This window comes from Ochotona princeps, chromosome 19 (genome assembly GCF_030435755.1).
Source record: "Ochotona princeps isolate mOchPri1 chromosome 19, mOchPri1.hap1, whole genome shotgun sequence".
Classification (NCBI taxonomy): Eukaryota; Metazoa; Chordata; class Mammalia; order Lagomorpha; family Ochotonidae; genus Ochotona; species Ochotona princeps.
The window spans coordinates 14989630-15008422 of record NC_080850.1 but is presented as its reverse complement, the minus strand read 5'-3'; the positions used below and the strand labels follow the sequence as shown (position 1 = coordinate 15008422).

General features: G+C 41.4%; 1 protein-coding gene across 1 annotated transcript in view; it reads right to left on the bottom strand.

Moving 5' to 3' along the window:
* The window catches only part of ATP10B (ATPase phospholipid transporting 10B (putative)), a 100008-nt gene extending 90082 nt beyond the window's left edge, over positions 1-9926 (bottom strand). The window contains exons 1-2 of the mRNA XM_004587468.3: positions 9637-9926; positions 8610-8804 (exon numbers count right to left, since the gene is read on the bottom strand). Coding sequence (XP_004587525.2) covers positions 8610-8804; positions 9637-9911 — 470 coding nt within the window. The 5' untranslated portion in view covers positions 9912-9926. The remainder of the gene's footprint in view (positions 1-8609; positions 8805-9636) is intronic.
* Between the last annotated feature and the right edge of the window lie 8867 nt (positions 9927-18793).

The window sequence follows — 18793 nt, the reverse complement described above, 5'->3', positions numbered from 1 at the left end:
TGGAATTTTTTTATAATGCCCTCAATGAGTTAATTGATGTACCAGTATTGTCTCCTTCAATCTATAGGACCCTGGGAAATGGATTGTTAGCCATGTTACAGATGTTGAGGAGGAGGATCAAGTGAGCAAGCGGACTACATTAAGGCACACGTCCAATTTTGATGCCAAATGTCTCAGTGGAAGCATCCAGTGTGACCATGGTTGAAAAGACTTTCCTCACCTCCTGTGGCATTATATTCTTTAGATTGCTTGTACAGCGACATTATTTTCAAACCCTCTCACATGTCATCTGCTCAGATTAGACTAGAGAGAGATTACACTAACTATTTAAAGATGGGATCAATGGGCCCTGACGGCTTAAGTGGCTTCGTTTAGGTCATATACTTAATTAGGGACAAAACCAGGAGGACAACCGCTGGCTCTCTCATTTCCATGCTTCCAGTGGGGACAGAGGCATGAAAGTCAATTGCTGGGCAGATGGAAACAGGCTGCAGCCCAGAACAGGCCCCCTGTGCCAGGCTGTCAGAATCCTGCCATGTTTCTCTAGCACATGGGATTATCTTTTGACTGTTACAGCAGCTATCTAACAGAAGACAGACTCTCCATGCCTTGGAAACAAATAGAATTCGAGAACAAAAACAAAAACAAAAACAAAACCCCAAAAAACAAACCTTCATGAGACCGTTCAGGCCTGCTAAGATCTTGTTGCAGACCCAGGGCCAAGCTTTGGAAGGCCATCTCCCTGGGCCACCCATTTCACTGCCTCATGTTTGTATGTACCTCTAGCATTGGCAAACAGGGTATTGTTTCAACCCTGAGCAGCCTGACACTTCAGTGGAAGGGAAACTACCATTTTGTGGGAAGGCTACCTTTGTCCCTAACCAAGTGGCCAGGAAATTACACCTTCAAGTGGGTAGCGCCAGAACTTCCCAGTCATTTTCTAACTGATTAGAGACCACCAGTAGGGAAGGGCTTCTGCAGGTCCCCTCTAGGTCTGTCCAGCTGGGTATCCAAGAGAGGGACCCTACCCAGTTGAGTGACACAACAAAGGGTGAGGAAAACCTTAAAAACCCCTAAACTCTTGATGGAACCCAGTGTTTCTCTCCTTTTGGGAGACGCCCTACCTCAGGGCTTCCTCCCCGATGTGCTTTCGCTTTAACTCCTCCATCTGCACTTGTCCACTTGGAAAATAAAGCTTCTTCTCTGCCTGCAGCTGATTCTCAGGTTTTTATTTTTTATATTAAGCTGAGGAAAGAGCCCACCATGCTTTGTGTGTAACACCTCCTCTGTGTCATTCACCCACTGATTGCCTGTGATTTCTTGGTCCTGCTTTCTGATCCCTGCCCAAGATACATAGGCAGCTTTTAGTTGATGCATGAACAGGCTCTGAGCTGAAAGCATTCCCAGTGTGCTCATCTGTTGATGCTCTCCAGAAAGAGTTGCCTCTTCAGAGTTACTTCTAGCAGACAGACAAGTCACTGCCCACTCTGGGCTACCTTGTCCCGTGCACACAGGCTATGAGCAAGGGCATGAGATGTCGCAATTGGGTGAGTTCTTTGTGACTCCTGGAGTGAGATATCCTAGAGAGAGAGCACGCAAGGTCTACCATGGCAGTGCACACACATACTAAGTCTCCATTAGTGTTTGCTGAACACACAAATAAGGGAGTGCTCAGCTGCTGGCGCTCTGAAAGTTTTTAGCTTCATTATGATACGAAGACAAAAAGCACCGTGGGTTTCCTTCATTCACATTTCTCCCTCCATCTCGCATGCTTCTGAATACAAATAAAAACTTACTAAGCTGAATGAAAAAAAATAAAAGTCTCTCACTGGGTATGGTTTTGTGATTCATTAAACATAGCCCTGGGAGAAACTAAGCTAATACAATTCTAAAGCTAATCTCTCCTCGAAGTCATTCCATAAATCTGATTAATGGATCACCTTTAGACCACAAGCACAGTTGCTATATTAAGAGAACGCACTTTAACAGGATTCTAATTCTGTTAACAAGGCTTCTGCTGTTTGGGAAAAGACATTTTCTTCCATTCTAAACCGGTCTGGGTGGGATGAAGCATTGGATTAGGAAGGAAGCAGAATTCTAAGGGCTTTACTATTCAACTGTACACAAATGAAAAGAGGTCATCTGTTTCTCAAATGTTTGAACCTGCGAGGAAATGGATAAAATGGGTACAGCTAGTCTATGGGAGATATGCTTTCATACTGCTTCTCAGAAAAAAGAAAATTATCCTCCTAGAGCCCTTGTTCTTTGCCAGGACTTTCTAACATATGTCATTGACACTTGGTCATGGGATATGCCCTTTAGCATTCACCTGTTCAGACAACAATGAACACTTGGCTAGCATTTCCTAGTTTTCTATGACAGGGTCTTTCACAGAATCTGTTTACTTCAAATTCAAGAACATTAGGAACAAAAAGCGCAGAATGACCCCAAAATGTGGAGGTTCCTATTAATATGCAGAAAGCAATTACAAAGAATCTAGGCTCCAATTCATTTGAAAGTGATAATGTTGAGGCCATGGACAACTATTCTTCCCTTGGACTTTTTTTTTCATTTAGATTTTACAGCTTGCATAAGTAGTCCATATGTGCTCAGGGACACTGACATCATGCCCGGCTCTGTGGGTAGCAGTTGTAGCTCAGAAATAACCTTGCTCCTATCATTGCATCTCCCATGCCTGGGAGCTAGTTCAGGAATGGGCGTGTGACCTGCCCATGGGACCACTAAAATGTTAGGAAGCTTCAGAGAGCTTGCTTTATTTTCCAAGAGGGCATCAAGAGATGTTTTTGTTGTCTTGTGGATTATCACATGTAGATGTGAAGGCTGGAGTTGCTCTGCTCCATTTATTGCCTTGAGGGATGTCCACCTAAAGGTTAAGATGGCACAGAGGGGGCTGGATAAAATGGGATGCCGAATGCTGAACTGAGAATGCTCATCAGATGCTTACCTTAGGACATCACAAAGTCCCTTTGAATTTGTGTGAGTTGGAGTCTCGACTATGTACAATGAGGGATACTGAAAAAGCTGAGGAAAAGTTTAGTATCTGCTTATGAAGACTCTCCTAGGACCTTCAATGTTTTTAGGTGGATTGTTACATTCAAAGGAAGCATCATGTATGTGCCATTTATCATCTTTATTCCGCTGAGGACTCCACTCTTGTACAAGGCATCTAACAGGACACGATAGAAGTTCACTCCCAAGTTTAACAAAAGTGGAAAGTGAGACTACAGAGAAGGTATTAAGAAGTTATTAAGACTTGGTAGAAGATCTGGGCCTTCAGTACAGACGTCTGACTCCTAGGCCTACATTCTCTCGAGGGCACAACCTTATGAGAATCCAGGGGGAATTTAAAGGCAAAACAGAACCTCAGGTGAAATAAAACAGATGTGAAATGTTTCAGTGGGTTTATACCTTTTGCCAATGCTTACAAATCATGTTCACTGGGGCCACTACTCTGGTACACATGGTTAAGTAGTCAATTGGGTCACCTGCCTCCCATATCAGAGCACTGGTTTGAATATCCCTGCTCCAATTTCAATCCACTTTCCTAATCATGTGCCTGGGGAGGCAGGAGAAGATGGTCCAAGGGCTAAAGTACCTACTAGCAATATGAGAGGTGGATGGAACTGGTGGCTGTTGGCTCAAACCCAGCCTATATTTCACTGTTATAGCCATTATGGAAAGCAGAATATGGAGGATGTCTCTCACTCTCTGCCTTTCAAATAAATGAGTAAATGAAGCTTTTAAAAATATTTCAAATAAAAATATGAATATCAAATTCCCCCAGTAACATTGGCACAATCTGGCAATATAAGGGCCTATGTTTCTACACTGTAACAGAAAGCAAGAGTTGGGTGGGGGCTATCACATTTGTGTAGCAGGTTTCGTCGCCACTTGTGATTCCATTATCAGAAGTTTGTTTGACTCACATTTGTTCCAAAACCAATCCAACTTCAAGCTAATGTGCTTGGGAAAGCAGCAGATGATGGTATAAATTCCCAGAATCTACACAGGAAATTTTGTAGAATTCCTACCCCCAGCCTGGCCCAACTCTGGTTACTGCTGCCATTTGGGGAATTTGTAATTTCTGTCTTTCCTCCTCTGTCTGCTAGTGTCCTCCCTCCTCTGATTGTTTCAAATAAATACATCTAAAAAAAGAAAAAAAACAAAGCATGAGCTAAGTGACTTGTTCTGATTCCTGGATGACTGTGTGGCCTTTCGAATTGAGCACAAGTCCCACATTCTCTATTGAACCCTAATGCTAGTACCAAATGTCGACTGTCTGTTTGTCCTATTTGTGTAATGCTGTTTTTCTTAGGTAGTCTGTTTTGATTCTACTGTCCTTGAAAATATAAAATTTCTCATACTTAAACTTATTTCTAAATCCTGGTAAATTTGGAGCAAACATCAAGTTAGTCAGAGGTGCAAAGGTTTCTTTACTGCATATTTATTATTAGTCCTTCATGGGTCATAGTTTAAGAGAGCCAGTATCTTTTTTCTTGGCCAAGGCTATCTTTTCAGAGACAACTTCTGTATCACTGTTGTTTTCCTAAATACACTTTGGGAAATACTAACATAAACATCCCTTCGTGTCCTTGGCTGCCAGTGAACCAGTGGACTAATGTCTTTCTCTTCTAAAACTGTCACCATTTCAGTTTTCTAATGATCTTAGGAAAGTGTTCTGTACACAGAACAACAGCCTGGCTTAGGCCAGCTCAACTCCCAGCAGAGTGAATCTGTGATTTGATCAGCATTGAAATTTCCCCCCTAAAGAACGGGTCCATTGTTCTGGAATGTTCTGACAGAGTGTGGAGAACAGGATCAGGTTCATTACAGCCTACACACATTCCTTCCTAAGGAAATGGATTCTTAGCTTCACTGTGTATCTCCTACAAAAAGCAAAGCAGAGAGGTAGAAAACAACAACACATTTCACGCCAGCAGTTACTTCTTCCTGTGTGCGTAGTTTCCTTGTTCAAAGGTGGCGAACAAATCAATCCCTGCCGAATGTGTCCAGTGCTCAATGTTTAAGATCTGGCTAAAACAAAACCAAAGACAAAAACCAAACTCCTTTGATTAATTTTTCCAGATGAGAGCAAAGAAACCAGAAGTTCCTTGTGGATGAAAGCCCAAAAAAGTTCAGGGCTATTTTTAGGAGCTTTTGGGGAGACAAATCCTGTCTTAAACAGTCTCCTTGGAGGCTTCCCCAGCTGCAACATTCCAAGTGGAATTTGGTACCTAAACACTTTCCTCAACTGCTTCCAAGTCAGTCACCCTTCACTGGCCCCAGGCAAGAGAATCTCCTGTTGAAAGGAGCAGTTTTCAAAGGGTACCAGGGATGCCCAGGGCTACCTCTCAGTTTCGGCTGGATGGGAGCTGATAAAATCAGAAGCAACAGGACTGTCCTACAATACTCGAGAGAGATCTGTGCTTTCCTCACTGAGCGCTGTTCGTCATTTAGTCATCTTGTGTTGCTAACAGCTAGCTCAGAAATGCAGTCGCTCCCTCAGGGAAGTGCCTACTCGTTTCTTTTGGAGCTATGTGGGCTCTCACAGAACTGAGACACACTTGAACACTTCTTCAGAGCATGTTGTATCCCTGCTAACTCAATCGGGTCACTTACTCAACAGAAGCTTTGTTACACAATGGCAGGCATAATGTAATGTTAGACAATGTGGCAACACAGGCTGTGTGCTGGCTTGGCTTTGGTTGAGACAACAACAGAAACAACACTCCATGTTAGACTTGGCGATAGAGGTAATCTGAGCATTATGGTCTAAAAACACAGCAGTCACCACTCAATGAGCATTAATCCATGTCAGGCACAGGGCTGAGAATTTTCTAAGGATTAGCTTGTGCAATTCCTACAGCAGCCCTCACCCCTGCCCCAAGAATGATTCCAATCCTACTAAAGACAAAGCAAGGATCAGAAAGGCTACACCACACACCTAAACCAAACAGGCTTAAGTATTAGCGTCCAACCCAGGCAGTGGTCACGTGTCTCAGTTCTACTAACACTTAGTACCCCTGAAAAGCACTGATATCTCCTCCCTTCCAGGATCCCCACACATGTTTGAACTTGGGCCAAAATTGTCCCAAGAATCACCAGTCATCACGAAATCATCACGAAATCATCACGAAATTTTTAAAGCTTAGATATACTTGGAGAAACAAAGAAAATGCCACATAATAAGACTTACTGGTTTCATAAAACAAACCATTTTCTTTTTGACTTTCCGGTTCTAATCCCCAACATAGAGAACTCTATGATTTCAACTGAATCAAAATATGGCTATCTCCCTGTTCACTCCCATCTATAAACGGCAGCTGCAGGGGTACCAGCTGCAAGAACATCAGAGCTGGGTCAACAGCCCTTCCCTGGAGTTGTTCACTTTACCTGCTGTAGATGAGACTCCTTTGGTTATTGATGGTTTTGTCAGATTTGTACCTCCGGAAATCTTCCCAGGCATCCTTGAAGGCAGTGACAGACAGGATGACACAGACAGGGATTACGCTCACCCCCGGCTGGAAGGCATTGACCACGGGGACGAAGTTCAGAATCACAATGGCCACAAAATAGAGATTGGCAAACCGGTGTAGTTGCTCGAAGATGTTCTTGGGCACGAAGGACAAGAGGGTGTATTTGCTGGTCTTGATTTTATTCCCACAGTAATGCCTGTTGGGGTTCTCTTTGTTGGACCGCCCTTCAAAGGGCAGGTTGGAGACCACCACTCGCTTCTTGTCTTCTTTCCTTTTCCGTCTTTTCCTCCCTTCCTTTCTCATCTCTGCTCACTCTGATTTCTTCACTTCTCATAATTCAGTTCCCATCTTCTACCTGCCTTCTCTGCTCAAAGTTTCTCTCTTTTTTTTTCCAAAGGGAAGTGAGGAATAAAAGTCCAGTATTACAAACACCATGGGAGCGCTATGAAGAGGCAGAGAGCAGGTGTGCAGCCTCTAAGTCACTTCCTTCTACTAGTCTGAGACTCCACCTGTTGGAATGTCGGCGTCACAGGTATCTTCCTTTCATCCCAGGCAGGCAGAACAGGTGTGTTCTCTCTGGGTCCTAAAACCTACCTTGTTAGTTTCTTTTGCTTTCTCTCTCTTTCTCTTTCTCTTTCTTTGTCTCTCTCTCTTTTCTTCCTTCTCTTATTTTTTTTTCTCAGAGAGAGGGAGACACAGTTGAGGGGAACTTCACTCCCCAAATGCCTGTAACAGTTTTAACTCAGGTTGAAGTTCCATCTTCCATGTGAGTGTCAGAAGTCCAATGCCTTGAGCTATCACCACTGTCTCCCAGGGTCTGTGCTGGACTCAGAAACAGATATTGAACCCAGTCCCTTTGTATGAGACACAAGTGTTTTAAGTTGCGTTTAGCTTTAGACCAAATACCCATGTTTTTAAAGTAAGTATTTTCAGCCAAGAAATTCTGAGGCTCTAAAAATCAGAGGTTTTTTCATTTCCCTGATAGCATCCTAAAAGTTTCTTCTAAATTTAGTTTCCTGACATGACCCAGTCATACTAGAGTTTAATTCTTTAGCTTTTATCACCTTTGAATAATACAATATTGTTAATACAAAAAGAAACTCAAAAAGTTCATGGCAGAAGGAAAAAAGAAAGGCAAAGGGAGTGGGAGGAGAGAGAAAAGGCAGAGAGAAAGAGGCATATTTTTCATCTAGTTTACTTCTCAAACGCCTCCAACAGCCATGGTTGGACTGGGAATTGGCAACCCAGTCCTGCGAGCAGTGGGAACCCACGTGCTCAGCCTTTTGTCTTCCGCCTCCTAGGAGCATTAGCAGGAAGCTGTGTTGGAAATACACAATCCAGGATTGACACCAGTAGTCTGAGATGGATTGTGGGCATCCCATATAGCAGATTAACTAATTATACCACCATGCACCATGCTCATGGAGAATAAAAGTTTCTTTTGTTGCAAAAACATTTTTAAATCAGTTTTTTCGAAAAGTTCAGGAGCAATGAATACTATGAAAAAGCTGCCTGGAATTCAAAAGCATTTTGTACCAAAATAAATGTCTCTTTTATTTTGCACAAATGTTTTGAAGCACTTAAAAAAATCATGTATTAAATTTGTTTCAAAGAGAAGTTAAAGAGTATGTGCATACACTAGTACATGAGCTCTTTCATCCACGAGTTAGTTCACTCTCCTACTACCAGCAACAGCCAAAGCTGGGCCAGGCCAAAGCCAGGCTCCAGAATTTTAATTTGTGTCTCCCACAGGGTGGTAAGGACTTGAGGTACTCTAGCACTATGAATGTTCACACAAGTTAAAGCAATGTGTCTCAACCTTAGCATTACTGACATTTTTAATGGGATAATAATTCTTCACTGTGGGATATTGCCCTTGTCATGTAGGAGACTTAGCAGCAACCCTGGCCTCTATCCGCCAGATGCCAGCAGCACCCTCCTTCCTACCGGGACAATCAAAAATTATCTCCAGATAAAACCAAACCCTCATAAGGAAGTCAAAATCCCCCCTTTTGAGAATCACTGTAATCACAATGCAAAATGTAAGAAAAATCATCTTCAAACATGCTAAGAAGTTTGCATAACCTACATCTACATGCAGATTTCCCCTACCTTTCATACATGCGGATGTTGGAACAGTTGATCTCTTTGTCAAAGCGATGTCTCCTGAAGTCCTCTAGGCCGTCCTTGACCATGATTATGAAGAGAACAATGGCCAGTGGTAACATGGTGATTTCCTTGTGGAACACCTCCATGGAAGGCATCCAGTTCAGAACCACCAGGAACAGGAAATAGAGGTTAGCGCATCTGGAAATGCCAAGTACAGGGTGAAAGATCAGGGAGCACAGGCTCTTACCAACCAACGTGACATTCTCTTTCAGTGTCAACTTGAGTATTATGTTTGTGAATTTTGTTTCCTTCCTGTGTCCATTTCCTTTATATAAAGTGGGGATAGTCCCACCTATCCTTTAAAGACTTTCATTAACTATGATATGGCCTAATATTTGAATAATACACAGGAGAGGGTTCTGGAACATAGTCATTGCCCACTACATGGTAATTTATCATACCACATTCAAAGTTTAGGACAAGTACATTATTTTGGTTTATAACTGCAAGATTTTCTCCTCATTATTGCTAAAGAGTGGCCTATGTTTTCAAGTTTCAGAAGTGCATTTTGTTGTTTTGTCATAGTACCACAGTGAATCTACACATCCAAGAACATTCTCTGGGCTCCCTTAGACTTGTCTGTGCCCCCCTTTCAATCAGCTAATTCATTTTTTTCTTTCTGGTTGTATTCAAATTGTTACTTCAGTGGAGATGTTTTCTCAATCAGGTTTCCCTATGCCATGCACCTATCCTTGGAAGTATCTGTTCTATTTGCAGAAAACTTCTGTTTTAGAAGCTAAGGTCACTTTTACTAGACAACAACTCCATGACAAAAGTCTCTTTTTCCCTCTTGTACCTTTAGCACCTGACACATGGCACCAGGCAGGTTAGAACTTAATATGTATTTAATCAATGAATGACATATACATGTACTAGATATTAAAGATGGTCCAGGAGGCAGTATCCCTAAGTGCATCTAAGTGACAAATATTTGGTTTAATTAATGCTGTTTGGATCAGTGGACACTCACCTGTGAAACTGCTCAAAGAGATTCTGGGGCAGGAAAGTGAAAAGGGTGTATTTGGTGGTGCGGATACTATTGCTGGAGTATTTCTTGGAGATCTTCTCCCACTCTTGGTGGAACACATTGTTGTTGGGGAACACGAGCCGCTGCTGGGTCAGGTTGTAGTGCTGCCTTCCCCCTTCTGGGGAGAGTAATGGTGTGGTTTCTGAAGGAGACTGGGGGAAGCCATCCTGGACTCGCCACTGCCACCGCTGCCAAGACGAGTCTACCGAGAGGGCCATTGTTGGCAGCTCAAGTCTGAAAGCAAACATGGGACAATGCCATGGTCAGGAGAAATGGTGGCGCACTGACTTGCTTGCTTGCCCACTCATTCATATAAGGTAGACACTGTGATCCAATGTGAGAAAAACAGGTCCAATCCCTGTAACCCATATGTTTTAGGGTGAGAGGCATTAAACAAATATTAACATAAATGATACAGAGCTAACACTGAGGGGGACTGTGAAAACATTGAGTGGGGGTAGAAAGTTCAATGACTGGGTGCAAACATCTAGGAAATGTGTAAGTATAGCCTGGTGGAATATAGCCTCCTAGGTCAGAATTTCAGCTTTCATTTATTGCAAATATCAAGTTGTCCTTTGACCTAGTTCATTTTTATCACCATGAAAGGAGAGAAAAGAAACCCTGTTCCTACACTATTTTTTTTTTCTAAATCTTTTTTGAGGAATAAATTGGGCTGTACACTGAAAGTATATTAAGCCACGTTTTAAAATAAACGGCAAAGTATTATTTTGGGGCTTTCTTTGGCTATAAACTTTTCAGACTGATGCCATTTTGGAGAGACTTCATTTTGTCTGACCTTCAGACGACAACGGTAAGTGGTAGAGATGGGACAAGCTTTTGTCTAGGACAGGGAGGCCTGAGATGACAGTGCTGTCCTGACCACTATCTCATGAACATGACTGGCCTGTTCTAACCTTTTTGGCTGGGCAAGGGGTGGGGGGAAGGGGACCCTTCTTGCCTTCCCATTCCTTTTGGTTGTCTCCACTACTGAGCAAGTGCAATCCATCAGAGGTGCCGCTTAGGGGGCATGAGCGCTGCTTTATCTAGGATAGCCCAGTTCCTGAGCTCTTCTAATGGATTCCACAAGCAAACTCTCCCCGTTCCCTTGACTGAAATTCTGCTCATTATCCTAGAAGGATATCATTTAAAGATACACTTTGTAAAGTTCAAAGTTGTCTATAATGGTTTTTCTCAGTCAGGGTCACTGGTGATTTTCTTGCAAATAAGTGAATGTGAATGTCAGGTAATATGAATCTTGTAATGGAGAAACAGCCTGTCACAGATATGGGCACTTAGGTAAAAAAGATTCATTTCTAGTTTACATGCTAATTTTTTATCTTCCTGATGCCTTTATGATCTGATCCTTATCATAATTCTCCTCATAGCTTTAATCAATCTGAATGACTTTCCATTCCCAAACCCCAGGTCTACAGGACACTCTTTAGAGCATTTATAACTGGCATAGAAAAACAAATGCAATTAGGGTGCCTATCATAATATGACCAAGAGCAACATTATGACATTTGGCAAGCCAGAAACACTTCACATCTTTTTCATTATGAAAAACGCACCCTTCCTGGACTTTTTTTTTTACTGCAAAGGAAAAGGAAATGAAAAATAATTCATGAGAAGTTGCAAAGGCAATGGAGAAATTTTGCTGTGGTTAATTCCATATAAAATACACTTCTCTTATTTTCAGGTGGCAAAATATTCAAAGATTAGGTGGATATAGGAGATATAAATATTTTAGATGAGTTAGTTATAAAGTCCATGTATTTAGTCATATGCTTTATTTTCTCATGATATGATGTAATGGAGAAAAATGACATTACTTCTGTGGTACAACTATTGAAACACTCAGATTGGCAGAGAACCTGTTCATGATTAAAGGAAATTAAACATCTCCATGTACCTATGTATGTATGTAAGAATGTATGTATCTATGTATCTATCTTTCTATCTAATAGATATAGGAATGTACAAATATAGGAGCAGGTGGCTAGCCTAGTGGCTCAGATGCCTGGCCTTCCTCTATGGAGGGAGTGTGGTCACGTACTAACTCCAGCTCCCGATCCTTGCTTCCTTATAAAGTAGACCTGAGAAGCTGCAAGGATGGCTCAGCTGAATGGATGCTTGCCACCCATACTGGAGACCTAGTTTCCAGCTTAGACTCTAGCTGGGTCACTGTGGGCTTTTGGAGAATGAACCAGCACGTGGGAACGACTCTATCTCTTCTCCAGGTCTGTGTCTCACATAAATAAATAGGAAAAAAAATACAAAGCTAAATATAATGTGTGATTCTGCAATGGATTCTGGACTATGGAGAGACAAAATAAGTCTGAAAAAATATCTTTGGGCAATGTATGAAATGTGAATAGGAACTGTAAATCAGGGAATAGTATTAACAACCTGAAATTTTCTGACACCAAGAATCACATGGTGGTTATAGAGATAAGAAATTGTTTTCATTCTCACAAAATTTATTTTATGTAAGTGTAAAGCATATGTTGTCTTCATAGCTCAGGAGAAAATGTAAATGTTTGCATGCATGTGTATGCAGTGCATGGTGAAGAAGGCTTCTCCTTTCTCCTATAACAGGACACATCTCAACAGCTAGTGGAAGAAACAGGTGGACATCCGCTCCACAGGGAAGGACACATCTCAACAGGTAGCGGAAGAAACAGGTGGACATCCACTCAGCAGGGAAGTTGAGCAAGTAAGGTAAGCAACTGAGTTCAGGCACAGAAGTTCCTAGGGGTGTCTGAAGATGGGTCTGGGGACACAGAGTGGCAAAAGTGGCAAAATCGGGGGGAGAGAGGGGGTGGGGGAGGGAAGAAGGGAGGGAGGGAGAGAGATATTGGGGTCAGACAATCTGGTGCAAACCAAAGTAAAAATAGAGAGAGTTTTTCAATTAACTCTCTGTTCTACAAATAAAGATCTTCTCAACAGCAAAACAGGAAACACAGAGGGACTCTGTAATCCTTTTAGCTCAGGTGTGTTTTATTACTGCTTTCAGAAATTTTAGGGAGGGGCATGACGAAAGCAACTGTTCAAGGTTCTTCCATTAAAAGTTTTTCCCAGTCTAGTTTTTTTGAAATGGCACCTCCCACTACCAATAAACTTGAGGATTACTGACTTTGGTTAATTCTCAGAGATAACCTCTCACTTGAAGTGGGTGCCTGATTCTTCTCCAAGCAGTCCGTCCTCTGGATGGAAGGGCACAGTTCTGCATGATGGGCTAGTAAACTGTGTTCACTAGTTTGTTTCTCATTTCTAAATTTTCCCCTGTCTAGTTCATATTTACAATAAAACCAGTTCCTTTCTTTTTCAATTACGTGAACCTGAATCAACACCATCTTTTAACAAGCTTCCATTTTCAGAGCATCGACTAATTAGTTATTCACTGAATCAACAAATACTTGTACCTTCTTTGGTACAAGTGAAACCTACACTCACATCCCTCACTGCCTGAGCTTATCTTAGTGTGGCTCAGAGATCATATATCCATAGATACGCACCAGCTGCACTAAGTGCCACAAATAAGAGCAGATCCAATGGGATTATGTCACAGAGGGATGTGTCCCAGAAGAGGGGATTTGAACCCAGGAGAAGCAGGTGCTTTTGTAAACCCTGTGTGGCTAGAACAAACATGTAGATTTCAGGAATGGATAGAAGACCCGGCTCGGTTAGAAAGCAGAAACAAAAAGTGTGCACCAGAACTTATTTTCCCTTTATGCACGGTTTGTAAAAGTGATGTCAGGGGAGGTTGTTTGGCCTAGTGGTTAAGACATCTGCATCCCATATTGGAGTGCATGTGTTAGAATCTTGGCTCTGTCTCCCTACTCCAGCTTTCTGGAGTCAGGAGCAGCCTAGGAGGGAGATCTGGATTAAATTCCTAGGCTCCTGGTGCTGACTCTAGTAGGAGGCCATTGCAGGCATTTGGGGAGCAAATAGGTGGGATGGGATCTCTCTCTCTCAAATTCATTACTGTTTTAAAAATATGGCAAAGTGATTTAAATTTTAAAGTGTCAGGACCATGGAAGTGCAAGAGGGAAGAGAGGAAGACTAAATTCGGCCTGCTATTTTATCATACTCAAATATCATTTGTTTTATTAAAGTTAATGCTTTTTAATTTATGTCAACTCACTTCTTAAATACTTCAATATTGACATTGGTTTTATGCTAACATGTGGATGTCCAACATTAAGGGTCTTGGTACATTTGTTATTATGTTTTTAATAGGTGCTAACAGGGAATATTTTCATTACAATAAACACTGTTGATCCATTATTACAGTATTGCCCTACAGCTTCTACATCTTTATTTGCTGTGATAGGAACCAGTTTCAGTAGTGTCACCAGTCACATAGAAAATATCAGCCATTTTCATTGTTTGAGGCTTGTCCACTAGTGTTAGAAAGGCAACTACTATGTTTTACAACAGTTTTCCTCCCATAAGAGGATCAAAACAGTAAGAACACATTTCCCATCAAACCTGAATTACATTTAAAATGTTAATGAGCAAGAGTCCTACCCTTTCCCTATGTATTTTAGTATCTCAAGGAAGGATTTGCAATTATGCAATCCTTTTAATCAATTTCTTTTTCACTTACTTCTAACCTGCCTGAGAAAATCGCCTTGTACATTGACCCATTACCATTTACAAAATCAGCAGCACACTGGGGTGGGGGGTGAGAGAGTGGGGATAGAATGATTCTCTGTAGAACCTATTTCTTCCTGTTCTTTTTAAAGAAAAGAAATATTCACCAGAATGTAAGTTACAGTTTACCTTCACATTTTGGTATTGTGAACCTATTGTTTGTTTATTTGTAATAGAAGAGTATTAAGCTGATGGCATTTTAGATTCCAGAAAATACCATAAGTTGCAGTCATATGTGTTAGAAAATAAGCATCACCATTTGGAAGACCCTTGGCAAGTTTCCTAGCTCTGCCATCTCTCACAGGGGAGACTTTACTGCACCATGGAGTCTGGATAGGCTAGAAGTCTTGAGGTAGGTTCAACTTCTAAATCTTCATTTGTTCCATACTCTGCTACTATAGGCAAGTAGTCCAATTCTTCCAAGCACTTGAAGGATGGTTATCCTACCTGACAGGCAGAGCCAAGGCCATGACAGTGTCTCATTCAAAAAGTACAATCCATGTGCTATCAATAGGATGCCAGATGCTGATTTCCTTTTAGAGAGGAAGTACTGAGTGAGAGATGTATGTGGGGTGAGGCAGGGATTATTGGTTTTGACTGGTGACAATGAGTATTAATGGAATGGGGAAGAGGGAGTGAGAAAGAAATAGGAACTGTCTTAAACAAAATGAATCAAAGGAAGTGATTACATGACAAACGAAATACTGTAGCATGGGCCTTGTGGGACAGGAATGGTCAAAGCAGAGCCCTTTCAGCAACTCAAACAAGCATCAGTAACCTGCCAGGCTCAGCCTCCATCACTACTTTTTAGTGTGTTTCTGATTGGTTTCCTCCTACCTGCTCAGTTCCTAAGCCTTACTTCAACAGATTTTCACAGACATGCATTTTAAACACAGACAAGAGGATGATACTTCTAGTATTCCATTTTACATTTCATTACTCCTCCAAGTTGAAGGGCATCACCAGTAAGGGCGCATGCTGTCTTCACATTTGATGTATTTGGAGCGCCTCTTTCATGAGTTGATTTCAGAGTACCCTATTGTTTATTTTCCATCTACACTTGCTTTCTATATATTTGAAACTTCAGTATTTCTGAAATTCTGAAATTGTCTCTAAATTTTATTCTAGTTTCAGTAGGCCTATTTTGTTCATAGCATCTCCATTTACCTGAATGACTTAGGGATTATCTGACATCTGTTTCATCTGTTGAAGCCGATCAACTTCTAAGTATATCATTTTTTGCCTTCTAAAGTTTTAAAATATCCATTATTCCCAATACTTCTACTGCTCTCACTATAATCAAAGGCATTATTATTTTTCTCTTGGACTACTGTTACATCTTCTGGCTGGCGCCTGCATCCTCACTTGCCCCATTTCCAATCTGGCTTTCAGAGAACATTGTTATTTTTTCTAAAATAAAAACCAGTTCATGTCAGCCCACTTCTTGAAGCTCTAAATGACCACAATTTCCCTTGTACACACTGACTTCTCTTTGGCCTACACTGTTTCCTATGATCTATTCTCCGTCTTCTGCTTACATTTTTCATTTATGCTGCATAGTCTCCAGCTTCCCAAATACTCCAAAGTTTCCTACCAACTAACTCCCTCTGTCTTATGTGTGTGTAGTATGTATGCATAGAGAAGGTTTAAGAGGTTTTCTACTCTGAACGCTCTACTTTTCACCTTTTCCTTGGCCTAATTTTCAAGCTAGGTTACTATAAGCTTAAAAAAAATAGAGCCACAACCCTCAGTGGCTTAAAACATCCCATGAAGGAATTACAGGTCTAAGTGACTCTCCTCTATCTTGTGGCTCAGGAATCCAGGCAGCCTCCACCTCATCATTTCGGCATGTAGCTTTAAAATGGCCAAAATAGGAATCCAAAAGTGAATTAGAACGTTTGGCTCTTTTTAAGATGAATGGCCAGAACCAGTCTTGTGGACTCCTCTTGAAAACAAGGCAGACTGAACTATGTGGGAATCATAGAGCATCTTTGAAGAGCACTGAGTATGTATTCTCAGTCCCAGTTTAAAAACATTTGGGGGGAGCCAGCATCCTGGCACAATATGCTGAGCTTTGGCCAGTGGCACTGGCATGCCATTTGGGCACTTGGTTCAAGTCCCAGATGCTCCATTCCTGATGTAGTTTCCTGTTAATGGTCTGAGAAAGCAGCAGAGGATAAGTTAGGGCCTTGGGACTCTGTACCTATGTAGAAGACCTGGAAGAAGCTCCTGGACCCTGGCTTGGACTGGCATACCTCCAGCTATTGTGGCCATGTGGGGGAGTGAGTGGATAAGTAGATGGAAGCAAGTCCTCCTTTTCTCTAACTTGTGATTCGATTTCTCTTTCTGCAACTCTACCTTTCAAATGAAAACAAATATTTTTAAAAACAATTTTTTAATAGAGTAGGGTATCCAGTAAGTGTACTGGATTCAAATACAGGAACACATTATGATCTGGCCTATTGTTACTGCTCTGTTAGCTGAAGAAAACTTGGAAAGCTCTAAATACTCATACTATTCTACTTAGTTGCGACTTATCCTAAGTTAGGGTGACCCCTAAATTCCAGTTGTCAGAGATAGAGGAAAATGGATCATTAAAAAGGGAAAGTTTCCTGGAAGAACAGGAATGGACATTTAGTGAATCAGTGGGTTGGGTAGCCAGGGTAGGCATGGATCTACAAAGTGCAACATAGCCACATGGGAAGAATCACTTTTGATCCATACCTTAGATACCCTGAATCAGAAGATGGGGGGTACAGGGTCTGGGGACCTGCACTTCTTGATCAGTTCCTAGCTCATTCTAGTGAAGGGGCTGTGGAACAGCAAGCTGGTGCAACTGCCTTACTCCCATAACTATTCTCCTTGGAAAACTGGAACTTCTGTTCTGTTCTTCTCTCTATTCCAATGCTGGCTTCTTAAGTATCTTGCTACTGAAAAGTAAATGATCTTGAGAAATTAAACAAAACACAACACAGACAATATTTTTTAAAAAAATAAGAGATGGGTGAAATGAGATGCATGATTTCATGTTTAATATCCCTCCAGGCAGAAATGTGGATTCACTTAAAAACTGTTTTATAGATTCTTTTGCTTTGTTTTAGCAATAAAAATAATTAAGTCAGGTTTAATTAAAAGTGAATAAATTGCTCACAGAAGTTGAATAAATCAGATCTGAGCTGAAGGGTGAAAAAGTTTTTTCAAATCTATGGGGCTGAAAGCAATTAAAGGACAATTGTATACAGTGACTGCTGAACTCACTGCACTAGAACATACCCAGGACACCACATTCCAGGGGACTAATACATGCAGGAAAGGCTCAGCTAGGGGAGGGCAGGGAACAAGAACTGGGAAGTTGGGAAGAGTTCTCAAGGTCAAAAGAACAATGCACAGTATGTGGGACCAGATTTGTAGAGTCTGAAAAAAAAGTTAAAGAAACTGCCTCCAGAGCTTCCTTAGGGAAGGAACTACACCTGATCAGGAATAGAGGCAAAGGAAAAAAAAAATTAAGGGGAAGAAGAGGGAGGGAAAGAAAAAACAATTAACTGACAAAAGCAGGAAAAGTTGAGGTGGTTGTAGGTGTTACCTGTGTTGGTAGAACAGGGCAGAGCGGCTTCGTAAAAGAAGTTAAAATAGTCACTTAAAACATAGACATCATTTAATATGACAATGCCCTACTATGTTACTTTAAAAGTTACTAAAATTGTATACACTGTTTTACTAAAATTGTATACTGTTACTTCGTAACAGAGGTGTTGATTAGGAATGTTCTCATTTATTTGAGGATAGAGATCTAAAACTCAAGAAGAAGGGGCTTCAGAGTGGGTGTTACTCCTAATAGTTAAGATGTCCACATTCCACGTGAGAATACTTAGTTTTCATCCCAAGTACTAGGCCCTTACTCCTTCATCCTGTGGAAGACATGGGTTGATTTCCAATCTCCTAGCTTTAGCACTGGCTCAGCCATGGCTTTATAAACTCTTTCTCTCTCCTCCTACCCCCATGTATGTGTATGCGCACCTCTCAAAAAAAAAGAAAAAAGGAAAAGAAAGAGGAAAATGCTGACTGCACATTTGGCTCCACATAAAGGGGACAAGTTGAGAAATAAAAACAATGTTGGAAATCAATGAGAAAAAATTCGGAGGAAAAAAAAAGTCTCTTGATCTAAGAAAAGATCAAGGTCCCAAAGAGCAGAGAGTAAAAACAACCAAGACAAGTGTTTAAGCATCCCGTGAATTGGCTGTGTGGCCCTGGGCAGATCACTATCCTTTCTGGCTTCTAATTTCTCACTCCTTAAACTGAGGGAATTGGCCTAAGTAACCACGAAGGCCCAAATCAATTTCCAGCACCGTCATCTCCGATGGATGTGGAGTCGGAGAATCAGCTCCCTGCATTAGGACCTTTCCAGAGGGCAGGTCATCTCCTCTCCAGGTGACTGCTGGCT